The 19,020-nt window shown below is 48.3% G+C and overlaps 1 protein-coding gene across 1 annotated transcript in view; it reads right to left on the reverse strand.

Annotated features, from left to right (window-relative positions):
• Nucleotides 1-19,020, reverse strand: part of impact (impact RWD domain protein) — a 54,171-nt gene that overhangs the window by 7,922 nt on the left and 27,229 nt on the right. Inside the window, exons 9-10 of the mRNA XM_080194753.1 lie at nucleotides 13,350-13,440; nucleotides 9,405-9,539 (exon numbers count right to left, since the gene is read on the reverse strand). Of these exons, the coding sequence (XP_080050879.1) occupies nucleotides 9,405-9,539; nucleotides 13,350-13,440 (226 nt within the window). The remainder of the gene's footprint in view (nucleotides 1-9,404; nucleotides 9,540-13,349; nucleotides 13,441-19,020) is intronic.

Here is a 19,020-nt window from a genome sequence, read left to right on the forward strand (position 1 = left end):
CTCCCCCGGCAGCGGGTTCCAGGCACCCATCGCCCTAAAAAACTTGCTGACTTGATGGGCTGAATGGCCTCCTTCTGCTCTGTAGGATTCTATGTCTTTGACCAAGCCTTTCATCATCTCTCCTAACATTTCCGAGTGGAGGGAGGGGAAGGGATGAGGCCAATGCACCGTTTGCACCCTCCCCCTCCCATCACCATTCCCACCCTCCACCCTCATCCCCCACCCAGAAGGAAGTTGACTCTAAAGCCACCAACTTTTAAAAAAAGCCCACCCCGCTGTTTCGGACAGCCGAAACAAGCTCCGAGTCAAACTTCCTCCCCACAGGGGAAGGGAGTCTCACCCTCGCGAGCTCAAATTCTAACTGTGCTGGCGGTGTGGCAACTCCGTCGTAGACACCGTCAGGAGTATAAGACGACCCATGGAGATCACTGATGGTACCTGGGGCCAGCTAGATCCGGGGCTTGTACAGCGGGCAGGGATCAGCTTCCCAAGGGATGGGGAAGGAGAAGGTTACGGTGCACGGGATTAAGAGGCCTGGTGAGAATGTGTCCCACTGAATGACGTGACCCCTTTTCACCAAGGTTGTAAAGAAGAACCAGCCCGTTTTTCACTACCCAGTGTATTGTGACAGTGGAGGTGGATTGAGGGCATTAAGTGGGCAATAATTGGCCACCAAAGACCCTAAATAGTCCTGAGAGTGGGCAAGCTGGTGGGCACCATACCTATCCCCAGTTATGATGGGTTGGGGTTGGGTGAGAAAGCAGTGGACTCGAAACCTGACATATTTCTCACGTACTCCCAGTGCCTGCGTTGAGGGGGGATGGATCCAATCCCTTACAAGGTTCTGTGTCAAATTTTGTTTAGTAATGCTCCTGTGAAGGTGCTATCTAAATGCAAGTTACTGTTATTGTCGTGAAATGTTTTTAACTCCCTACAACACTAAGACAGACATTGAAGGGAATTGGGAAATGGTGTGGGAACAATAGCTCATGGTATTTGCCTGAGGTGAGTTAGTTGAACCATAAACGAAATCAGTTACAGAATTACCAGACGTAGGCCATTCGGCCCAAGAGGTCTATGCTGGTGCACAGTTTTGGTCCCCTAACTGAGGAGGGATGTTGAAGGCAATTTAGAGGAGGTTCACTACATTGATTCCACTAAGTTGATCTTTCTCTACACCCCAGCTATGACTGTACATTCTGCACTCTCTCCTTTCCTTCTCTATGAATGGTATGCTTGTCTGTATAGCACGCAAGAAACAATACTTTTGACTGTACCCCAACACGTGACAATAATAAATCAAATCAAATCAAATGAGGGGTTTGCCTTATGGAGAAAGATTGAGCAATTTAGGCCAACACTCTCTGGAGCTTAGGAGGATGAGGGGAGATCTGATTGAGATACGGAAGATGCGAGAGGGGATTGACAATGGAGACATGGGGGACAATCCAGACCAAGAGGTCATCGTTTGAGGATAAGGGGGGGGCAGATTTAAAACAGAGATGAGGAGAAATGACTTCTCTCAAAGAGTGGTGAATCTGTGGAATTTGTTACCCCAGAGTTCAGTGAATGCTAGGATAGAGTAAATTTAGGGGAGATAGACAGAGAGGTTTTTAATTAGTAGTTGGGTTGAAGGGTTATGAAGAATGGGCAGGAATGTGGAGATGAGGTCAAGGTGAGATTAGCCATGATTGTATTGAATGTCGGAGCAGGTTCGAGGAATTGAATGGCCTCCTCCTGTTTCGAATTCTTTCCTCCACACAAGCCTCAGCCCTGTCTACTTTCACTTCACCAAAATATCTTTCTATTCCTTTTCCCTCCTGTGTTTATCTGCCTTTCCCCTTAAGCGCATCTATCATCGATACTATTCACCTCAACGACTCCCTCTAGTAGTGAGATTCAGATTCGCATGCACCACTCTCTGGATAAACAATCTTCTCCCGAATTCCTTGCTGGATTTCTGAGTGATTGTTTTATAGCGATAACCCCTGGTTTTATGACTGCCTCACAAGTGAAATCACAGAACAGAAGGAGCCATCTCAGCCTCTCGCTGACTTTCTGCGAGAACAACTCACTCAGACACACCCCTCCGCACTCCCCCCCAGCCCCACAAATCTTCCCGTTTCAGGTACTTACCCTTTAGAAAGCCTCGATTGAACCTGCATCCTCCTCACCCTCAGGCAGCACATTCCAGACCCTAATCACTCCCTTTCCTGTGTCACATCATCTTTAGCCAACACTTGTTTTGTCAGACCCCACTTGGAGTACTGTGTGCAGTTCTGGTCGCCTCACTACAGGAAGGATGTGGAAGCTATTGAGAGGGTGCAGAGGAGATTTACAAGGATGTTGCCTGGATTGGGAGGCATGCCTTCTGAGGATAGGTTGAGGGAGCTAGGTCTCTTCTCCCTGGAGAGACGAAGGTTGAGAGGTGACCTGATAGAGGTTTATAAAACGTTGAGAGGAATAGATAGGATGGATTCTCGGAGGCTATTTCCCAGGGCTGAAATGGTCGCTACGAGAGGACACAGGTTTAAGGTGCTGGGGAGCAGGTACAGAGGAGATGTCAGGGGTAAGTTTTTGACTCAGAGGGTGGTGAGTGAGTGGAATCGGCTGCCGTCGGTGGTGGTAGAGGCGAACTCACTGGGGTCTTTTAAAAGACCCCTGGATGAGTACATGGGATTTAATGGGATTGAGGGTTATAGATAGGCCTGGTAGGTAGGGATATGATCGGCGCAACTTGTGGGCCGAAGGGCCTGTTTGTGCTGTAATGTTCTATGTTAACACCTTAACCCTGTGCCCTCTGCTTCTCGATCCCTCCATCAATGGGAGCAGTTCTCCCTATCCACTCTGCCCAGACCCCTCATGATTTTGAGCATCTCGACCTGATCTTCCCCGAGGAAGATAACCCTATCTTTGCCAATCTATCCTCGTACCTGAAGTTTAAAGTTTATTTATTAGTGTCACAAATAGGCTTACATTAACAGTACAATGAAGGTACTGTGAAATTCTCCTAGTCGCCACACTCCGGCGCCTGTTCGGGTACACTGGAGGGAGAATTTAGCACGGTCAATGCACCCTAACCAGGACCGAGGGAGGAAACCGCAGCACCCGGAGGAAACCCACGCAGACACGGGGAGAACGTACAAACTCCGCACAGACAGTGACCCAACCCGGGAATCGAACCCGGGTCCCTGGCCTTGTGAAGCAGCAATGCCAACCACTCTGCCAACTCTCCTCACTCCAGGAACCATTCTCTTAAAATCTTTTTGGCACTCTCTCTAAATCTTTCCTGAAGTGCGGTGCCCAAAATTGGACACAACACCCAAAATTGCGGCCAAGCCAGCGTTTTACAAAGGATTATCATATCTTCCTCATCTCTGTTTATAAAGATCAGAAACCCATAATCCCTTTTAAAAGTATTCTCAATCTGCCCTGCCTCTCTATATCTGCCCTTTAGTACAATGTCCTAATTTGAAAAACCTCCATCACATCATTCCTCAGTCTTCTGGATTACAGAGAAAGAGAACATAGAAGAACATTGAAAAACTACAGCACAAACAGGCCCTTCGGCCCACAAGTTGCACCAATCATATCCCTCCCTACTAGGCTTACCTATAACCCTCAATCCTACTAAGTCCCATGCACTCATCCAGAAGTCACTTAAAAGACCCCAGCGAGTTCACCTCTACCACCACCAACGGCAGCCGATTCCACTCACCCACCACCCTCTGAGTGAAAAACTTACCCCTGACATCTCCTCTGTACCTGCTCCCCAGCACCTTAAACCTGTGTCCTCTTGTGGCAACCATTGACACTACTCTCCCCTGAATCTGGCTAAGTTAGGGGTTCCATTTGTAGACATGCAGGGTAGAATAGGTGTAGGATGATGCGGCGGCGCGGACTCATTGGGCCGAAGGGCCTGTTTCCCGTGCTGGGTTGTTCTTTGTTTTTTTGTTTATTTCAGCCCTGGGAAAAAGCCTCTGAGAATCCACCTGATCAATACCTCTCAACATCTTATACACCTCTATCAGGTCATCTCTCATCCTTCGTCTCCCCAAGGAGAAAAGACCAAACTCTCTCAACCTATCCTCATAAGGCATGCCTCCCAATCTTGGCAACATCCTTGTAAATCTCCTCTGCACCCTTTCAATAGCTTCCACATCCTTCCTGTAATGAGGCGACCAGAACTGAGCACAGTACTCCAAGTGGGGTCTGACCAGGGTCTTATAAAGCTGCAGCATTATCTCCCGACTCCTCAATTCAGTACCTCGATTGATGAAGGCCAGTATACCATTCGCCTTCTTAACCACATCCTCCACCTGTGAAGCTGCTTTGAGCGTCCTATGAACCCGGACCCCAAGATCCTTCTGATCTTCCACAATGCCAAGAGTCCTCATTGTTCCGTGGGAGCACTGAAGAGAGGCTGCGATTTGTGAGTGGAGAGCTTGTGGGTGAGTACAGCGACTTTTTCCTTCTTTTAAAAACTAACTTTGTTTAGTGAGTTTAGTGGGGTTTTTTTTTGATTGTTTTAAGTTTGACCCCGGAAGTAGTCGCGAGGGCACTCGGGTCAAGTTTTCTTTTCACCCTACTATAAATTAGACCGGAGGGGATTCCCGATACTCTACACAGGTAGAGTATCCCAGCCCTCCCCCCTCCTCTAACATAAAAAAGAGAGAGAGAGAGAGGGGCTCTGTCTGAGAGCAGGTAAGACTGCTTTTGTTTTTGTGTGTGCTGTAAGGGCTTTGGCTCACAGGGCCAAGAGATAAGGTAAGTTATGTTTTTTTTTACTTTGGGTTGCTATAAGGGGTAAGTATGAGTGTGAGACCTGTATGTTGCTGCCAATGCAACATGTGGGAAGTCTTGGAGGCTCCTGGCCTGCCAGACATCCACACCTGTGCTCGGTGTGTGGAGCTGCAGACCCTACGGAACCAGGTTAAGGAGCTGCAAATGCAGCTCGAGGACCTTCGGCTCGTTCGGGAGAGTGAGGAGGTTATAGATAGGAGCTATAAACAAGTAGTCACACCAGGGCAACGGGATGAGGGCACTTGGGTAACTATTAGGAAGGGGAAAACACGGGTGATGGAGAGCACTCCGGTGGATGTCCCCCTTCAAAATAAGTACTCCGGCCTGAGTACTACTGGGGGGGACAGCTCATCTGAGGGAGGAAGCGGTGGCCAGGTCTCTGGAGCTGAGCCAGTGAGCCAAAAAATCAAAAAAGAGAGCAGAAAGGTAGTATTAATAGGGGACTCCACAGTGAGGGGGGCGGACAGGCGTTTTTGTGGACGTAGAAGGGAGTCGCGGATGGTGGTTTGTCTCCCTGGGGCTGGGATTCGGGATGTCTCTGGGCGGGTCCCAGACATCCTGAAAGGGGAGGGTGAGGAACCAGAGGTTGTAGTACATATAGGTACTACTGACGTAGGCAAGAAGAGGGAGGCACTTGTGAAAAAGGACTATAGGGAACTGGGTAGGCAGCTGAGGAAGAGAAAAGCGAAGGTAGTAATCTCAGGATTGCTGCCTGTGCCACGGGAGAATGAGGGAAGAAATGAAATGAGGTGGAGGGTGAATGCGTGGCTGAGGGACTGGTGTAGAGGGCAGGGATTTCGGTTCCTAGATCACTGGGACCTCTTTAGGGGTAGGTGGGACCTGTATAGTAAGGACGGGTGGCACTTAAATACCAGGGGGACTAATATCTTGGCGGGAAGACTGGCTAAGGCTACCGGGGGGACTTTAAACTAGAAAGGTTGGGGGGAGGGAATTGTGATGGGGAGACTGGGACGGAGGAGGTTCGCTCCCAGGTAGGGGAGGACCGCAGGCAGTATGGGAGGGAGGTTAGACAGGCGGTGGAGATGGGAAATGCCCAGACTGAGGGGCTGAAGTGTATATATTTTAATGCAAGGAGTGTAGTGAATAAGGTAGATGAGCTTAGGGCGTGGATTGCTGTTTGGGATTGTGATGTGGTGGCCATTACGGAGACTTGGATGTCTCGGGGACAGGACTGGGTACTTCAGGTGCCAGGTTTCAGATGCTTCAGGAAGGACAGGGAGGGTGGCAGAAGGGGTGGTGGAGTGGCACTGTTGATCAGGGACAGTGTCATGGCTACAGTGAAAGAGGATGTTGTGGAGGGACTGTCTACAGAATCTCTGTGGGTGGAAGTTACAAACAGCAAAGGGTCGAAAACTTTGCTGGGTGTATTCTATAGGCCGCCCAATAGTGACAGGGAAGTTGAAGTGCAAATAGGGAAACAGATTCTGGAGAGATGTTTTAATAACAGAGTTGTCGTGATGGGAGACTTCAATTTCCCAAACATTGACTGGAATATCCCTAGGGTAAGGGGTTTGGATGGGGAGGAGTTTGTTAGGTGTGTTCAGGAAGGTTTCCTGACACAGTATGTGTATAAGCCTACGAGGGGAGAGGCTGTACTTGACCTGGTACTGGCGAATGAACCAGGGCAGGTGATGGATCTTTCGGTAGGAGAGCATCTTGGAAATGGTGACCATAATTCTATCTCCTTCACAATTGCATTGGAACGAGATAGGATCAGGCAGGCTAGGAAGGTGTTTGTCTGGGGTAAGGGGAGATACGAAAAAGTCAGGAAGATACTTGGACAAATAAACTGGAAGGAGGCGTTCTTAGGGAAAAGTACCGAAGGAAGGTGGCAGATATTCAAGGAATGTGTGTCTGGAGCTCTGAATGACAACGTTCCGATGAGACGAGGGGGTTTTGGTGGGTCAAGGGAACCGTGGTGCACAAAGGCTGTGTTGAACCTAGTCAGGAGGAAAGGGAAGGTGTACAAGAGGTTCAGGGAATTAGGAGAGGTTAAAGATCTTGAGGAGTATAAGGACTGTAGGAAGGAACTTAAAAGGGAAATTAGGAGAGCCAGGAGGGGTCATGAGAAGACCTTGGCGGGTAAGATTAAGGAGAATCCCAAGGCCTTCTATAAATATGTGAAAGGTAAAAGGATAAGAAGAGAAGGGATAGGACCTATAAAAGGTGAGGGGGGAAAGGTTTGTGTGGAACCAGAAGAAATGGCAGAGGTGCTTAACGAGTACTTCGCCTCAGTATTCACGGTGGAAGCTGATCTGGGAGATTTTGTTATGGATTTGCAGCAGATAGAAAGGATTGAGTACGTGAATATTAAGGAGGAGGATGTGTTGGAACTTTTGAATTCTATCAAGGTAGATAAGTCGCCTGGACCAGATGGGATGTACCCCAGGATACTGTGGGAGGCGAGGGAAGAGATTGCAGAGCCCCTGGCGATGATCTTTGCGTCGTCAATGGAGACGGGAGAGGTTCCGGAGGATTGGAGGATTGCGGATGTAGTTCCTATTTTCAAGAAAGGGAACAGAGATAGCCCGGGAAATTACCGACCGGTGAGTCTGACCTCAGTAGTTGGTAAGCTGATGGAGAGGCTTCTGAGGGACAAGATTTACGAACATTTGGAGAGGTTTGACATGATCAGGAATAGTCAGCATGGATTTGTCAAGGGCAGGTCATGCCTTACAAGCCTAGTTGAGTTCTTCGATAATGTGACTGAACACATTGATGAAGGAAGTGCCGTGGACGTAGTGTACATGGACTTCAGCAAGGTGTTTGATAAGGTCCCCCATGCAAGACTTCTTGAGAAGGTGAGAGGGCATGGGATCCAAGGGCCTTTGGCCTTGTGGATCCAGAATTGGCTTGCCTGCAGAAGGCAGAGAGTGGTTGTGGATGGGGCTTTTTCTGAATGGAGGTCAGTCACCAGCGGAGTGCCTCAAGGATCTGTTCTGGGACCCTTGTTGTTTGTCATTTTCATAAATGACCTGGATGAAGAAGTGGAGGGATGGGTAAGTAAGTTCGCTGATGACACTAAGGTCGGTGGTGTTGTGGATGGTCTGGAAGGATGGCAAAAGTTGCAGCAGGACATAGATAGGATGCAGGACTGGGCGGAGAAGTGGCAGATGGACTTCAACGCGGATAAATGTGTAGTCGTCCATTTTGGCAGAACCAACGGGATGAACGAGTACACTATCAAGGGCAGAAGTCTGAGTAGTGTTGAAGAGCAGAAGGATCTAGGGGTCCGGGTCCACAGGACTCTTAAATCGGCCTTGCAGGTGGAGGAGGTGGTCAAGAAGGCGTATGGTGTCCTGGCCTTCATTAATCGAGGGATTGAGTTTAGGAGTCAGGAGGTAATGCTGCAACTTCATAAGACCCTTGTCAGGCCTCATTTAGAGTATTGTGCGCAGTTCTGGTCGCCTCACTATAGGAAAGATGTAGAAGCTATTGAAAGGGTACAGAGGAGATTTACAAGGATGTTGCCTGGACTGGGAGGCATGCCTTATGAAGTTAGGTTGAGGGAGCTGGGACTCTTTTCCCTGGAGAGACGAAGGTTGAGAGGCGACCTGATAGAAGTTAACAAAATGTTGAGGGGAATAGATAGGGTGGACTCTCAGAGGCTATTTCCCCGGGTTGAAATGGTTGCTACGAGAGGACACAGATTTAAGGTGCAAGGAGGGAAGTTCAGAAGTGATGTTAGGGGTAAGTTTTTCACTCAGAGGGTGGTGAGTGAATGGAATCGGCTGCCGTCAGTGGTGGTGGAGGCGAACTCGCTGGGGTCTTTTAAAAGACTTCTGGATGAGTATATGGGGTTTAATGAGATTGAGGGTTATAGATAGGTCTGTAGGTTGGTAGGTGTTGATGTGATCGGCGCAACTCGTGGGCCGAAGGGCCTGTTTGTGCTGTAGTGTTCTATGTTCTATGTCCTACCATTAATACTTTATTCTGACATCCTATTTGACCTGCCAAAATGGTCCATTACACAGTTATCTGGGTTGAACTCCATCTGCCACTTCTCCACCCAGTCTTGCATCCTATCTATGTCTAGAAAGGACCTAGTAATTACATCTCCATCATCAAATTCCTACAGTGCACAAGAGACCATTCGGCCCATTGAGTTTGCACTGATTCTCTGATAGAGTATCTTACCCAAGCCCTCTACCCTGCCCTATCCTGTAATTTCACACACTTTACGATGGCTAATCAATTCTAACCTACACATCTTATGTTTGCTTGTTGGTTTATTTGTGCCACTAGTAGGCTTACATTAACACTGCAATGAAGTTACTGTGAAAATCCCTCAGTCGCCACACTCCAGTGCACTGGAAGAGAATTTAGCGCAGACAATGCACCTAACAAGCATGTCTTTCAGACAGAGAGGAAACCGGAGCACCCGGAGGAAACCCACGCAGACACGGGGAGAGCATGCAAACTCCACACAGACCCAAGGCCGGAATCGAACCCGGGTCCCTGGCACTGTGTGGCAGCAGTGCTAACCCCTGTGCCACCGTGCCACTCCATCTTGTCTCAGTCCTGGCATCACCTGTACTCACCATCTCAGTCTGAGCTCTCTATTACGTGTGTGACCTTACCGCCAACTCGGTGTAGCCTTCATCCACCAGCAAGTTCCTTGCACAGTTATTGATGTGCTTGAAGCGATCGGGACCTAGTAAGATCCCCCCGTACCACCGGGAAACCACCACCAGCACATTTCGAACATCTAATATCTGTCGAAGCAAAACAACGCACGAGTAAAGGACTCGTTCAATCCTGGCTGATCGCTGTCAAGAAAGCAAGGAATTGGAATAGATTTCTTTTGGCAATATCACTGTCATTTCTCTCATGCAGTGCGAAACAGGCTGGAGGGGGTGTGATTATTGTAATCGAGTTAAGAGACAGAGCAATGCGAGGTTTAAAATAACAGTAAGGAGAGATTTTGATAAGTTAAAATGAACCAATTGGAACTTCAGTAAGTATTTACATAGAGCAATAAAAGTAGTAGTCTTGAAGTGGATTGTTTTAGTTCAAAGGGGGACATATATAGGTTGTAAAAATTGTAATTGAGGCAAAATGTGTGATAAGCCTAATGGTGGGTGACTGACACGGTGGCACAGTGGGTTAGCATTGCTGCCTCACAGCGCCAGGGGCCCCGGTTCAATCCCCAGCTTGGGTCACTGTCTGTGCGGTGCCTGCACAGCCTCCCCGTGTCTGCGTGGGTTTCCTCTGGGTGCTCCGGTTTCCTCCCACAGTCCAAAGACATGCGGGTTAGGCTGATTGGCCATTGCTACATTGATCCTAGTATCAAGGGTATTAGCAGGGTAAGTATTTGGGGTTGCTGGAGTAGGGCCCGGTGCAGATGCGATGGGCAAATGGCCTTCTTCTGCACTGTAGGGATTCTAATCCAAAGTCTACTTTTCAAAATAAAGGAGCTAAAGCAACGTGTTCAATTTTGGTCACCACACTACCAGAAAAATGGCGGCACGGTAGCACAGTGGCTAACACTGCTGCTTCACAGCTCCAGGGACCTGGGTTCGATTCCCGGCTCGGGTCACTGTCTGTGTGGAGTTTGCAAGTTCTCCCCGTGTCTGCGTGGGTTTCCTCTGAGAGCTCCGGTTTCCTCCCACACTCCAAAGATGTGCAGGTTAGGTTGATTGGCCGTGCTAAAATTGCCCCTTAGTGACCTGAGATGCCAAGGTTAGAGGGATTAGCGCGTAAATATGTAGGGATAAGGGGATAGGGCCTGGGTGGGATTGTGGTCAGTGCAGACTCGATGGGCTGAATGGCCTCCTTCTGCACTGTCAGGATTCTATGATTTCTCTGTGGAGGCTTTGGAGAGGGTACAGAAAAGACTTAACAGGGTGTTGTCTGGTATGGAGGGTATTAGCTATGAGGAGAGGTTGGAGAAACTTGGTTTGTTCTCACTGGAACAGCGGAGGTTGAGGGGGGACCTGATAGAAATCTACAAGATTATGAGAGGCATGGACAGAGTGGATAGTCAGAAGCTTTTTCCCAGGGTGGAAGAGTCAATTACTAGGGGGGGCACAGGTTTAAGGTGCGAGGGGCAAGGTTTAAAGGAGATGTACGAGGCAGATTTCTTTTATTTATACAGGGTCGTGGGTGCCTGGAACTCACTGCTGGGGGAGGTAGTGGAAGCGGATGCGATCGTGACTTTAAGGGGTATCTTGACAAGTACATGAATAGGATGGGAATAGAGGGATATGGTCCCCAAAAGGGTAAGCGGTTTTAGTTCAGTCAGGCAGCATGGTCAGTACAGGATTGGTGGGCCGAAGGGCCTGATTCTGTAATTTTCTTTGTTATTTGAAAGGAGTTTGATTAGTTCTGGGAATAGGGCATTACTGGGGGACTCGATAGAAGGTGGAGAGATCAAAGGGAAGGAACACATTTAAGAAAATGCTAAAGCCAGTGTGAGGACCACTGTGTGGACAAGACAAAAACTGGTAGAACCAGTTGTTCGAGAACCAGATTTAAAAATCTATAGCACCGGCACGTTGGCACAGTGGTTGGTACTCCTGCCTCACAGCGCCAGGATCTGAGTTCAATTCCAGCCTCTGATCACTATCTGTGTGAAGTTTGCACGTTCTCCCGTGTCTGCGCGAGTTTCCTCCGGGTGCTCCGGTTTCCTCCCACAGTCCAAAGATGTGCAGGTTAGGTTGATTGGCCGTGCTAAATTGACCCTAGTGTCAGGGGGATTAACAGGGTAAATGTGTGGTGCTACAGGGATAGGGCCTGGGTGAGACTGTGGTCGGTCCAGACTTGATGGGCTAAATGGCCTCCTTCTGCACTGTAGGGTTTCTATGAGTCTATAATTCTATGACTGTTAATAAGTAGGAAAGGAAGGTAAACTCTGAGGTCGTTTAAGTTATGATCCTTCGGAACGGTTTTAAAGTGTTAATAACCATGTGAAGCCATGCCTGTATTTTTCCATTTTATTTGTTTTTAATAAATATTTACTTGAATATAAAATCATAGTTAGTTGGGGACATCATTTCCTGATTTCAGAAAGCCTCCTCATAATATACAAATTGCAACTGTTTTGGCAGCTGTTTCAAGTTTCCCTCTGTGATTTGGGAAGCTGGGATCTTATCATCACCATGCCTCAACATAATTCTGTTGCTATAAATAAAAGCTAAGGTCCATTTATAAAAATCTCACTTCCATAAACCTTTATAAATCACTGGCTAAGCCCTAGCTGGTGTAGTGTATTAACTTTGGGCATCACACTGTAGAAAGGCCCTTGGGAGCAAATAAGGAGAAACTGTTTCCTGTTACAGAGAGTCAATTTGATTTGATTTTTATTGTCACATGTATTGTTTCTTGCTCGCCATACAGACAAAGCATACCGTTCATAGAGAAGGAAAGGAGAGAGAGCACAATGTAGTGTCACAGTCATAGCTAGGGTATAGAGGAAGATAAACCTAATTTAAGGTAGGTCCATTCAAAAGTCTGCCAACAGCAGGGAAGAAGCTGTTCTTGAGTCGGTCGGTACGTGACCTCAGACTTTTGTATCTTTTTCCCAACAGAAGAAGGTGGAAGAGAGAATGTGCGGGGTGCGTGGGGTCCTTAATTATGCTGGCTGCTTTTCCGAGGCAGTGGGAAGTGTAGACAGTGGATGGGAGGCTGGTTTGCGTGATGGATTGATATCGGTGAACAGAAGAGCGCAGATTTAAGATAATTGAGGAAGAAAACTCAGGACAAGGTGGAAAGAATTGATCTGAAGATAGTCCTTCTGATCTGGAAAGCGTTGCCTGAAAGGGGAGTGGAAACAGATTCAACAGCACCTTTCAAAAGGAGAACCAGATAAATACTTGTAAAAGGTAACACTTGCAGATTAATGGGGGGGGAGGAGAGCAGGGGGAGGTGGGGGTCTGATTGGAAAACTCTTCCAAAAAGCTAGAACTGATGTCATGAACTCATTGGAGTCTTTCCTTATTCTCTCCAGGGGATGTGGGCGTCGCTGGGTAGGCCAACATTCGATAACTGCCCTTCGCCACCACCACCACCTTGAACCATTTAAAAAAAATTACGTTTATTTATTAGTGTCACAAGTCGGCTTACCTTAACACTGCAATGGAGTAACTGAAAATCCCCTAGTCGCCACACTCTGGCGTCTGTTCGGGTACACTGAGGGAGAATTTAGCATGGCCAATGCACCTAATCGGCACATCTTTCAGACTGCGTGAGGAAAGTGGAGCACCTGGAGAAAACCCACGCAGACATGGGGAGAACGTGCGAGCTCCACACAGACAGTGACCCAAGCCGGGAATGGAACTCGGGCTCCTGGCGGTGCGAGGCAGCAGTGCTAACCACTGTGCCACCCACGTGGACTGCAGTCCGTGTGCATTAGGAACACTCACAGTGCAGTCTGTGTGGATTTAGGTTCTCCTAATCCATCATCTCCAAGGGTGAAAAGTGACGTGATGATGAAACAACACAATGTGATTGTTGGATGAGATAATGACAATAACAGGCTATACTGGTGAAGGATTGCTATGAAATATTCTGGAGTGTTGTGTTACCTGCAGCAGATGCAGAAGTCGGCCTCCAGCTGCTGTTTCTCCATCATCCTCACAGTCCTGCAGGAAGGTCTGTTTGTCCTCGCAGTATATCCTGAACAATTAATGCTCACACTTTAGTCTCTCTTTAGAATGGATCACTCAAGGCAATAGAAATGTTAGCTTCTACTCTGGTGTCACTCAGAGTATAGAATCAACAACAGCAAACTCCCCAGATTCGTTTTTTAAAAAACAATCTTTAACACGAGCAACATCAAGAGCACAAGACACTGGAGCAGGTGTAGTCCACTCGGCCCATCAACCCTGCTGCCCCATGATGATGACTGGTCTTCAACTCCACTCTCCTGTCTGCACCCCGTATGTTGTGGTTGTGGTTGTGGTGGTGGTGGTGGTGGTGGTTGTGGTGGGGCGGGGGGGTGGGATGATGCAATATTCACAATCCTTTGAGTCATTTCTCCTCATCTCAGACCGAACTGATCGGCCATTTATCCTGAGACTTGCCCCCTGTGATTTAGATTCCCCGACCAGCGGGTACAATCTCAGTGCCCACCCTATCAAACCCCCTCCAGAATCATGCATGTTTACATAAGAACATAAGAAATAGGAGCAGGAGTAGGCCATCCAGCCCTTCGAGCCTGCCCCGCCATTCAATAAGATCATGGCTGATCTGTTGTAGCTCAGTTCCACTTTCCCGCCCTCTCCCCATAACCCTTAATCCCCTCTCTTATCAAGAACCCATCAACCCGCTTCTTAAAAATATTTAGCGAGGCAGCCTCCACCACTTCAACGGGCAGAGAATTCCAGAGATTCACCACCCTTTGAGTGAAGAAGTTCCTCCTCAACTCCGTTCTAAACCGCCTCCCCTTTATCTTGAGGCTGTGCCCCCTAGTCCTACTGTCTTTTTTGAGCGGGAAGAGTCTCTCCACCTCTATCCTATCCATCCCATTCATCATCTTATACGTCTCAATGAGATCTCCCCTCATTCTTCTAAACTCTAACGAGTACAAGCCTAGTTTATTCAGCCTCTCCTCATAGCTCAATCCCCTCAACTCCGGTATCAGCCTAGTAAACCTCCTCTGCACTCCCTCCAGGGCCAAAATATCCTTGCGCAGGTGCGGCGCCCAAAACTACACACAGTACTCCAGCTGCGGCCTCACCAATGCCCTATACAGCTGCAGCAAGACCTCCCTACTTTTATATTCAATCCCCCTCGCTATGAAGGCCAGCATCCCATTCGCCTTCCTGACCACCTGCTGCACCTGCAAGCTGGGTTTTTGCGACTCATGCACAAGGACCCCGAGGTCCCTCTGCACCGTCGCCTGCTGCAGTTTTTCGCCACGTAAGTAATAGTCCTTCCTACCATTCTTCCTACCAAAGTGGACCACCTCACACTTGCCAACATTAAATTCCATTTGCCATTTCCTGGCCCATTCGCCCAGCCTATCTAGATCCTTCTGCAGACTCTCCACACCCTCCGCACAATTTGCCTTTCCCCCAATCTTGGTGTCATCAGCAAATTTCGACACCCTGCACTCGGTTCCCTCCTCCAGATCATCTATATAAATGGTAAATAGCTGAGGCCCCAGCACCGACCCCTGGGGCACCCCACTAGTCACCAACCGCCAATCCGAATAGCACCCATTGATCCCCACTCTCTGCCTCCTATTTGACAACCAATCCTCTATCCACGCTAACACCCTACCCCCAACTCCATGTCCCCTGACCTTCTGCAATAACCTCTTGTGAGGTACCTTGTCAAACGCCTTCTGAAAATCCAGAAAGACCACATCCACCGGCTCTCCTCTATCCACTGCCCTAGACACATCCTCATAGAACTCCAGTAAATTTGTCAGACACGACTTCCCTTTAATGAAACCGTGTTGCGTCTGCTCTATCAAGCAATTCCCTTCAAGGTGCCTCGCAATTTCCTCCTTAATGACGGATTCTAACATTTTACCTACCACAGACGTTAAACTAACCGGCCTATAATTCCCCGCCTTTTGCCTGGCACCCTTCTTAAACAACGGCGTAACATTAGCCGTTTTCCAATCTTCCGGCACTTCCCCGGAATCCAGCGACGTCTGGAAAATAACCACCAAGGCATCCACTATCACCTCCGCCATTTCTTTCAGAACCCTCGGATGCATTCCATCCGGTCCTGGGGACTTGTCCACAATCAGCCCCTCCAGTCTGTCGAGCACCACCTCTCTAGTAACAGTAATGTCATTAAGACCCTCCATTCCTACCACCTTTCCATCGCTAACACCCGGCAAATTATTCACGTCCTCCTCCGTGAAGACAGAAACAAAAAAGTTATTCAAGACCTTAGCCATATCCCCATCCCCTACCACTAGCTCCCCTTTCTCATCCTCTAAAGGACCAACGTTCACCCTAGCCAGCCTCTTCCTTTTTATATATTTATAAAAACTCTTGCTATCCTTTTTTATATTAAGTGCTAGCCCAGCCTCATAGCTTCTCCTACCCTCCTTTATCAACTTCTTTGTCAATCTTTGTTGACATTTAAACCTTTCCCAATCCTCTTCTCGCCCACTACTCTTAGCTACTCTAAATTCCTCCGCTTTTAATTTAACACTTTCCTTCACCTCCTTCGTTATCCACGGCTTATTACCTCTCTTCCTACTGTCCTTTTTAACCATCGGAATAAATTTCTGCTGAGCACCAAGAAAGATCTCCTTAAAGATCCTCCACTGCTCCTCAGCAGACCTACCTTCCAACGCACTCCCCCAGTCCACATTCGCCAATTCTTCTCTCATCCTACCATACTCCCCTCTATTCAAACAAAGGACGCGTGTCCGGAACCCACTTGTTTCAACGAGATCTCCTCTCATTCTCAGACCCAGTTTACTCAGCCTCTCATCAGAGGGCAGCCCCCTCATTCCAGGGACCAATCCAGTGGGTTTACACTGCACTGCCGCCATTGCAATAAAATATGTTAATGATATGTTAATTTATTCAGCAACTTTAAACACAGGAACACCCCAAGGTGCATCACACGGATGTTAGAACTGATCCTCCTGGATTGTTTCTCAGCAGTTAGGTGCTCTTCGCTTCATCAGCCAGGATTGCAATGTAAGAAGTCCTCACAACACCAGGTTAAAGTCCAACAGGTTTATTTGGTAGCGAACGCCACTAACTTTCTGCCCCTTCGTCAGGTGAGTGGGGAGTTCCGATCACAAACAGGGCATATAAAGGCACACACTCAGTTTACAGAATACTGATTAGAATGCGAGTGCTTACAGCTAGTCAAGTCTTAAAGGTACAGACAATGTGAGTGGAGAGGGTTAAGCACAGGCTAAAGAAATGTGTATTGTCTCCAGACAGGACAGTTAGTGAGATTTTGCAAGCCCAGGCAAGTCATGGGGGTTACAGATAGTGCGACATGAACCCAAGATCCCTGTTGAGACCGTCCTCATGTGTGCGGAACTTGGCTATCAGTCTCTGCTCAGCGACTCTGCGCTGTCGTGTGTCGTGAAGGCCGCCTTGGAGAATGCTTACCCGAAGATCAGAGGCCGAATGCCAGTGACCGCTGAAATTTTCGCCAACAGGAAGGGAACAGTCTTGCCTGGTGATTGTCGAGCGATGTTCATTCATCCGTTGTCGTAGCGTCTGCATGGTCTCCCCAGTGTACCATGCTTCAGGACATCCTTTCCTGCAGCGTATCAGGTAGACAACATTGGCCGAGTTGCAAGAGTATTTACCGTGTACCTGGTGGATGGTATTCTCACGTGAGATGACGGCATCTGTGTCGGTGATCCGGCATGTCTTACAGAGGTTGCTGTGGCAGGGTTGTGTGGTGTCGTGGTCACTGTTCTCCTGAAGGCTGGGTAGTTTGCTGCGAACAATGGTCTGTTTGAGGTTGTGCGGTTATTTGAAGGAAAGCAGTGGGGATGACCTTGGCGAGATGTTCGTCTTCATCAATGATATGTTGCAGACTCCGGAAAAGATGTCGTAGCTTCTCCGCTCCGGGGAAGTACTGGACAACGAAGGGTACTCTGTCCACCGTGTCCCGTGTTTGTCTTCTGAGGAGATCGGTGCGGTTTTTCGCTGTGGCGCATCGGAACTGTTGATCGACGAGTCGAGCAGCATATCCTGTTCTTATGAGGGCATCTTTCAGCATCTGTCTGTTGCAATCCTCCTCATCTGAGCAGAGGGCTTGTCCATAGGGGATGGCTTCTTTAACATATTTGGGGTGGAAGCTGGAGAAGTGGAGCATTGTGAGGTTATCCATGGCCTTGCGGTACAGTGAGGTGCTGAGGTGACCGTCCTTGATGAAAATGCGTGTGTCCAAGAATGTAACCGATTCCGGAGAGTAGTCCATGGTGAGTCTGATGGTGGGATGGAACTTGTTGATATCATCATATAGTTGTTTCAGTGATTGTTCACCATGAGGCCAAAGGAAGAAAATGTCATCGATGTATCTAGTGTGTAGCATCGGTTGAAGATTCTGTGCGGTGAAGAAGTCTTGTTCGAACCTATGCATGAAGATGTTGGCATATTGAGGTGCAAATTGGTCCCCATGGCTGTTCCATGTGTCTGGATGAAGAACTGGTTGTTGAAGGTGAAGACATTGTGGTCCAGGATGTAGTGGATGAGTTGTAAAATTGCACCTGGAAACTGGCAGTTGTCGGCATTGAGTACTGAGGCAGTCGCAGCAATGCCATCGTTGTGGGGGATGTTGGTGTAGAGCGCTGAGACATCCATTGTGACGAGGAGTGTCCCTGGTTCAACTGCTCCGTGTGTGCTGAGTTTCAGTAGGAAGTCCGTAGTGTCGCGACAAAAGCTGGGGGTTCTTTGTACAATGGGTTTCAGGATGCCCTCAACGTAGCTGGAGAGGTTCTCACACAGAGTCCCATTGCCCGATACGATGGGACGGCCGGGTGTGTTTGCCTTGTGTATCTTTGGGAGCCAGTAGAGATCTCCAACGCGGGGAGTATGTGGAATGAGAGCACGGAGGGTGCTCTGAAGGTCCGGATCAAAGGTCTTGATCAGATCGTTGAGTTGACGAGTGTGTTCTTTGGTCGGATCTGTGGGTAACTGTCTGTAGTGTTCCTCATTGTTTAGTTGTCGGTATACTTCTTTACAGTAATCCATTCTGTTCAGTATGACGATGGCCCCTCCTCTGTCTGCTGGTTTGATGACAATGTTGCGATTGGTCTCGAGAGCATGGATGGCGTTGCGTTGTGCTTGGGTGATGTTCGGGGCTGTCTTGTGAGTGCGGCTGATGAATCTGGTATCGATGCACCTCCTGATGGCTTGGGCATACATGTCAAGTCGAAGTCAGTGGCCAACAGTGCAGAGTCGCTGAGCAGAAACTGATAGCCAAGTTCCGCACACATGAGGACGGTCTCATCAAGGATCTTGGGTTCATGTCGCACTATCTGTAACCCCCACAAATTGCCTGGGCTTGCAAAATCTGACTAACTGTCCTGTCTGGAGACAATACACATCTCTTTAACTTATGCTTAATGCTATCTTCATTCACATTGTCTGCCTCTTTAAGACTTGATTAGCTGTAAAGACTCACATTTTAATCAGTATTCTGTAAACTGAGTGTGTGACTTTACATCCTCTGTTTGTGATCTGAACTCCCCACTCACCTGACAAAGGGGCAAAGCCCCGAAAGCTAGTGGCATTTGCTACCAAATAAACCTGT

The sequence above is a fragment of the Carcharhinus amblyrhynchos genome, chromosome 8, assembly GCF_965287045.1.
Source record: "Carcharhinus amblyrhynchos chromosome 8, sCarAmb.v2.hapA, whole genome shotgun sequence".
Taxonomy (NCBI): Eukaryota; Metazoa; Chordata; class Chondrichthyes; order Carcharhiniformes; family Carcharhinidae; genus Carcharhinus; species Carcharhinus amblyrhynchos.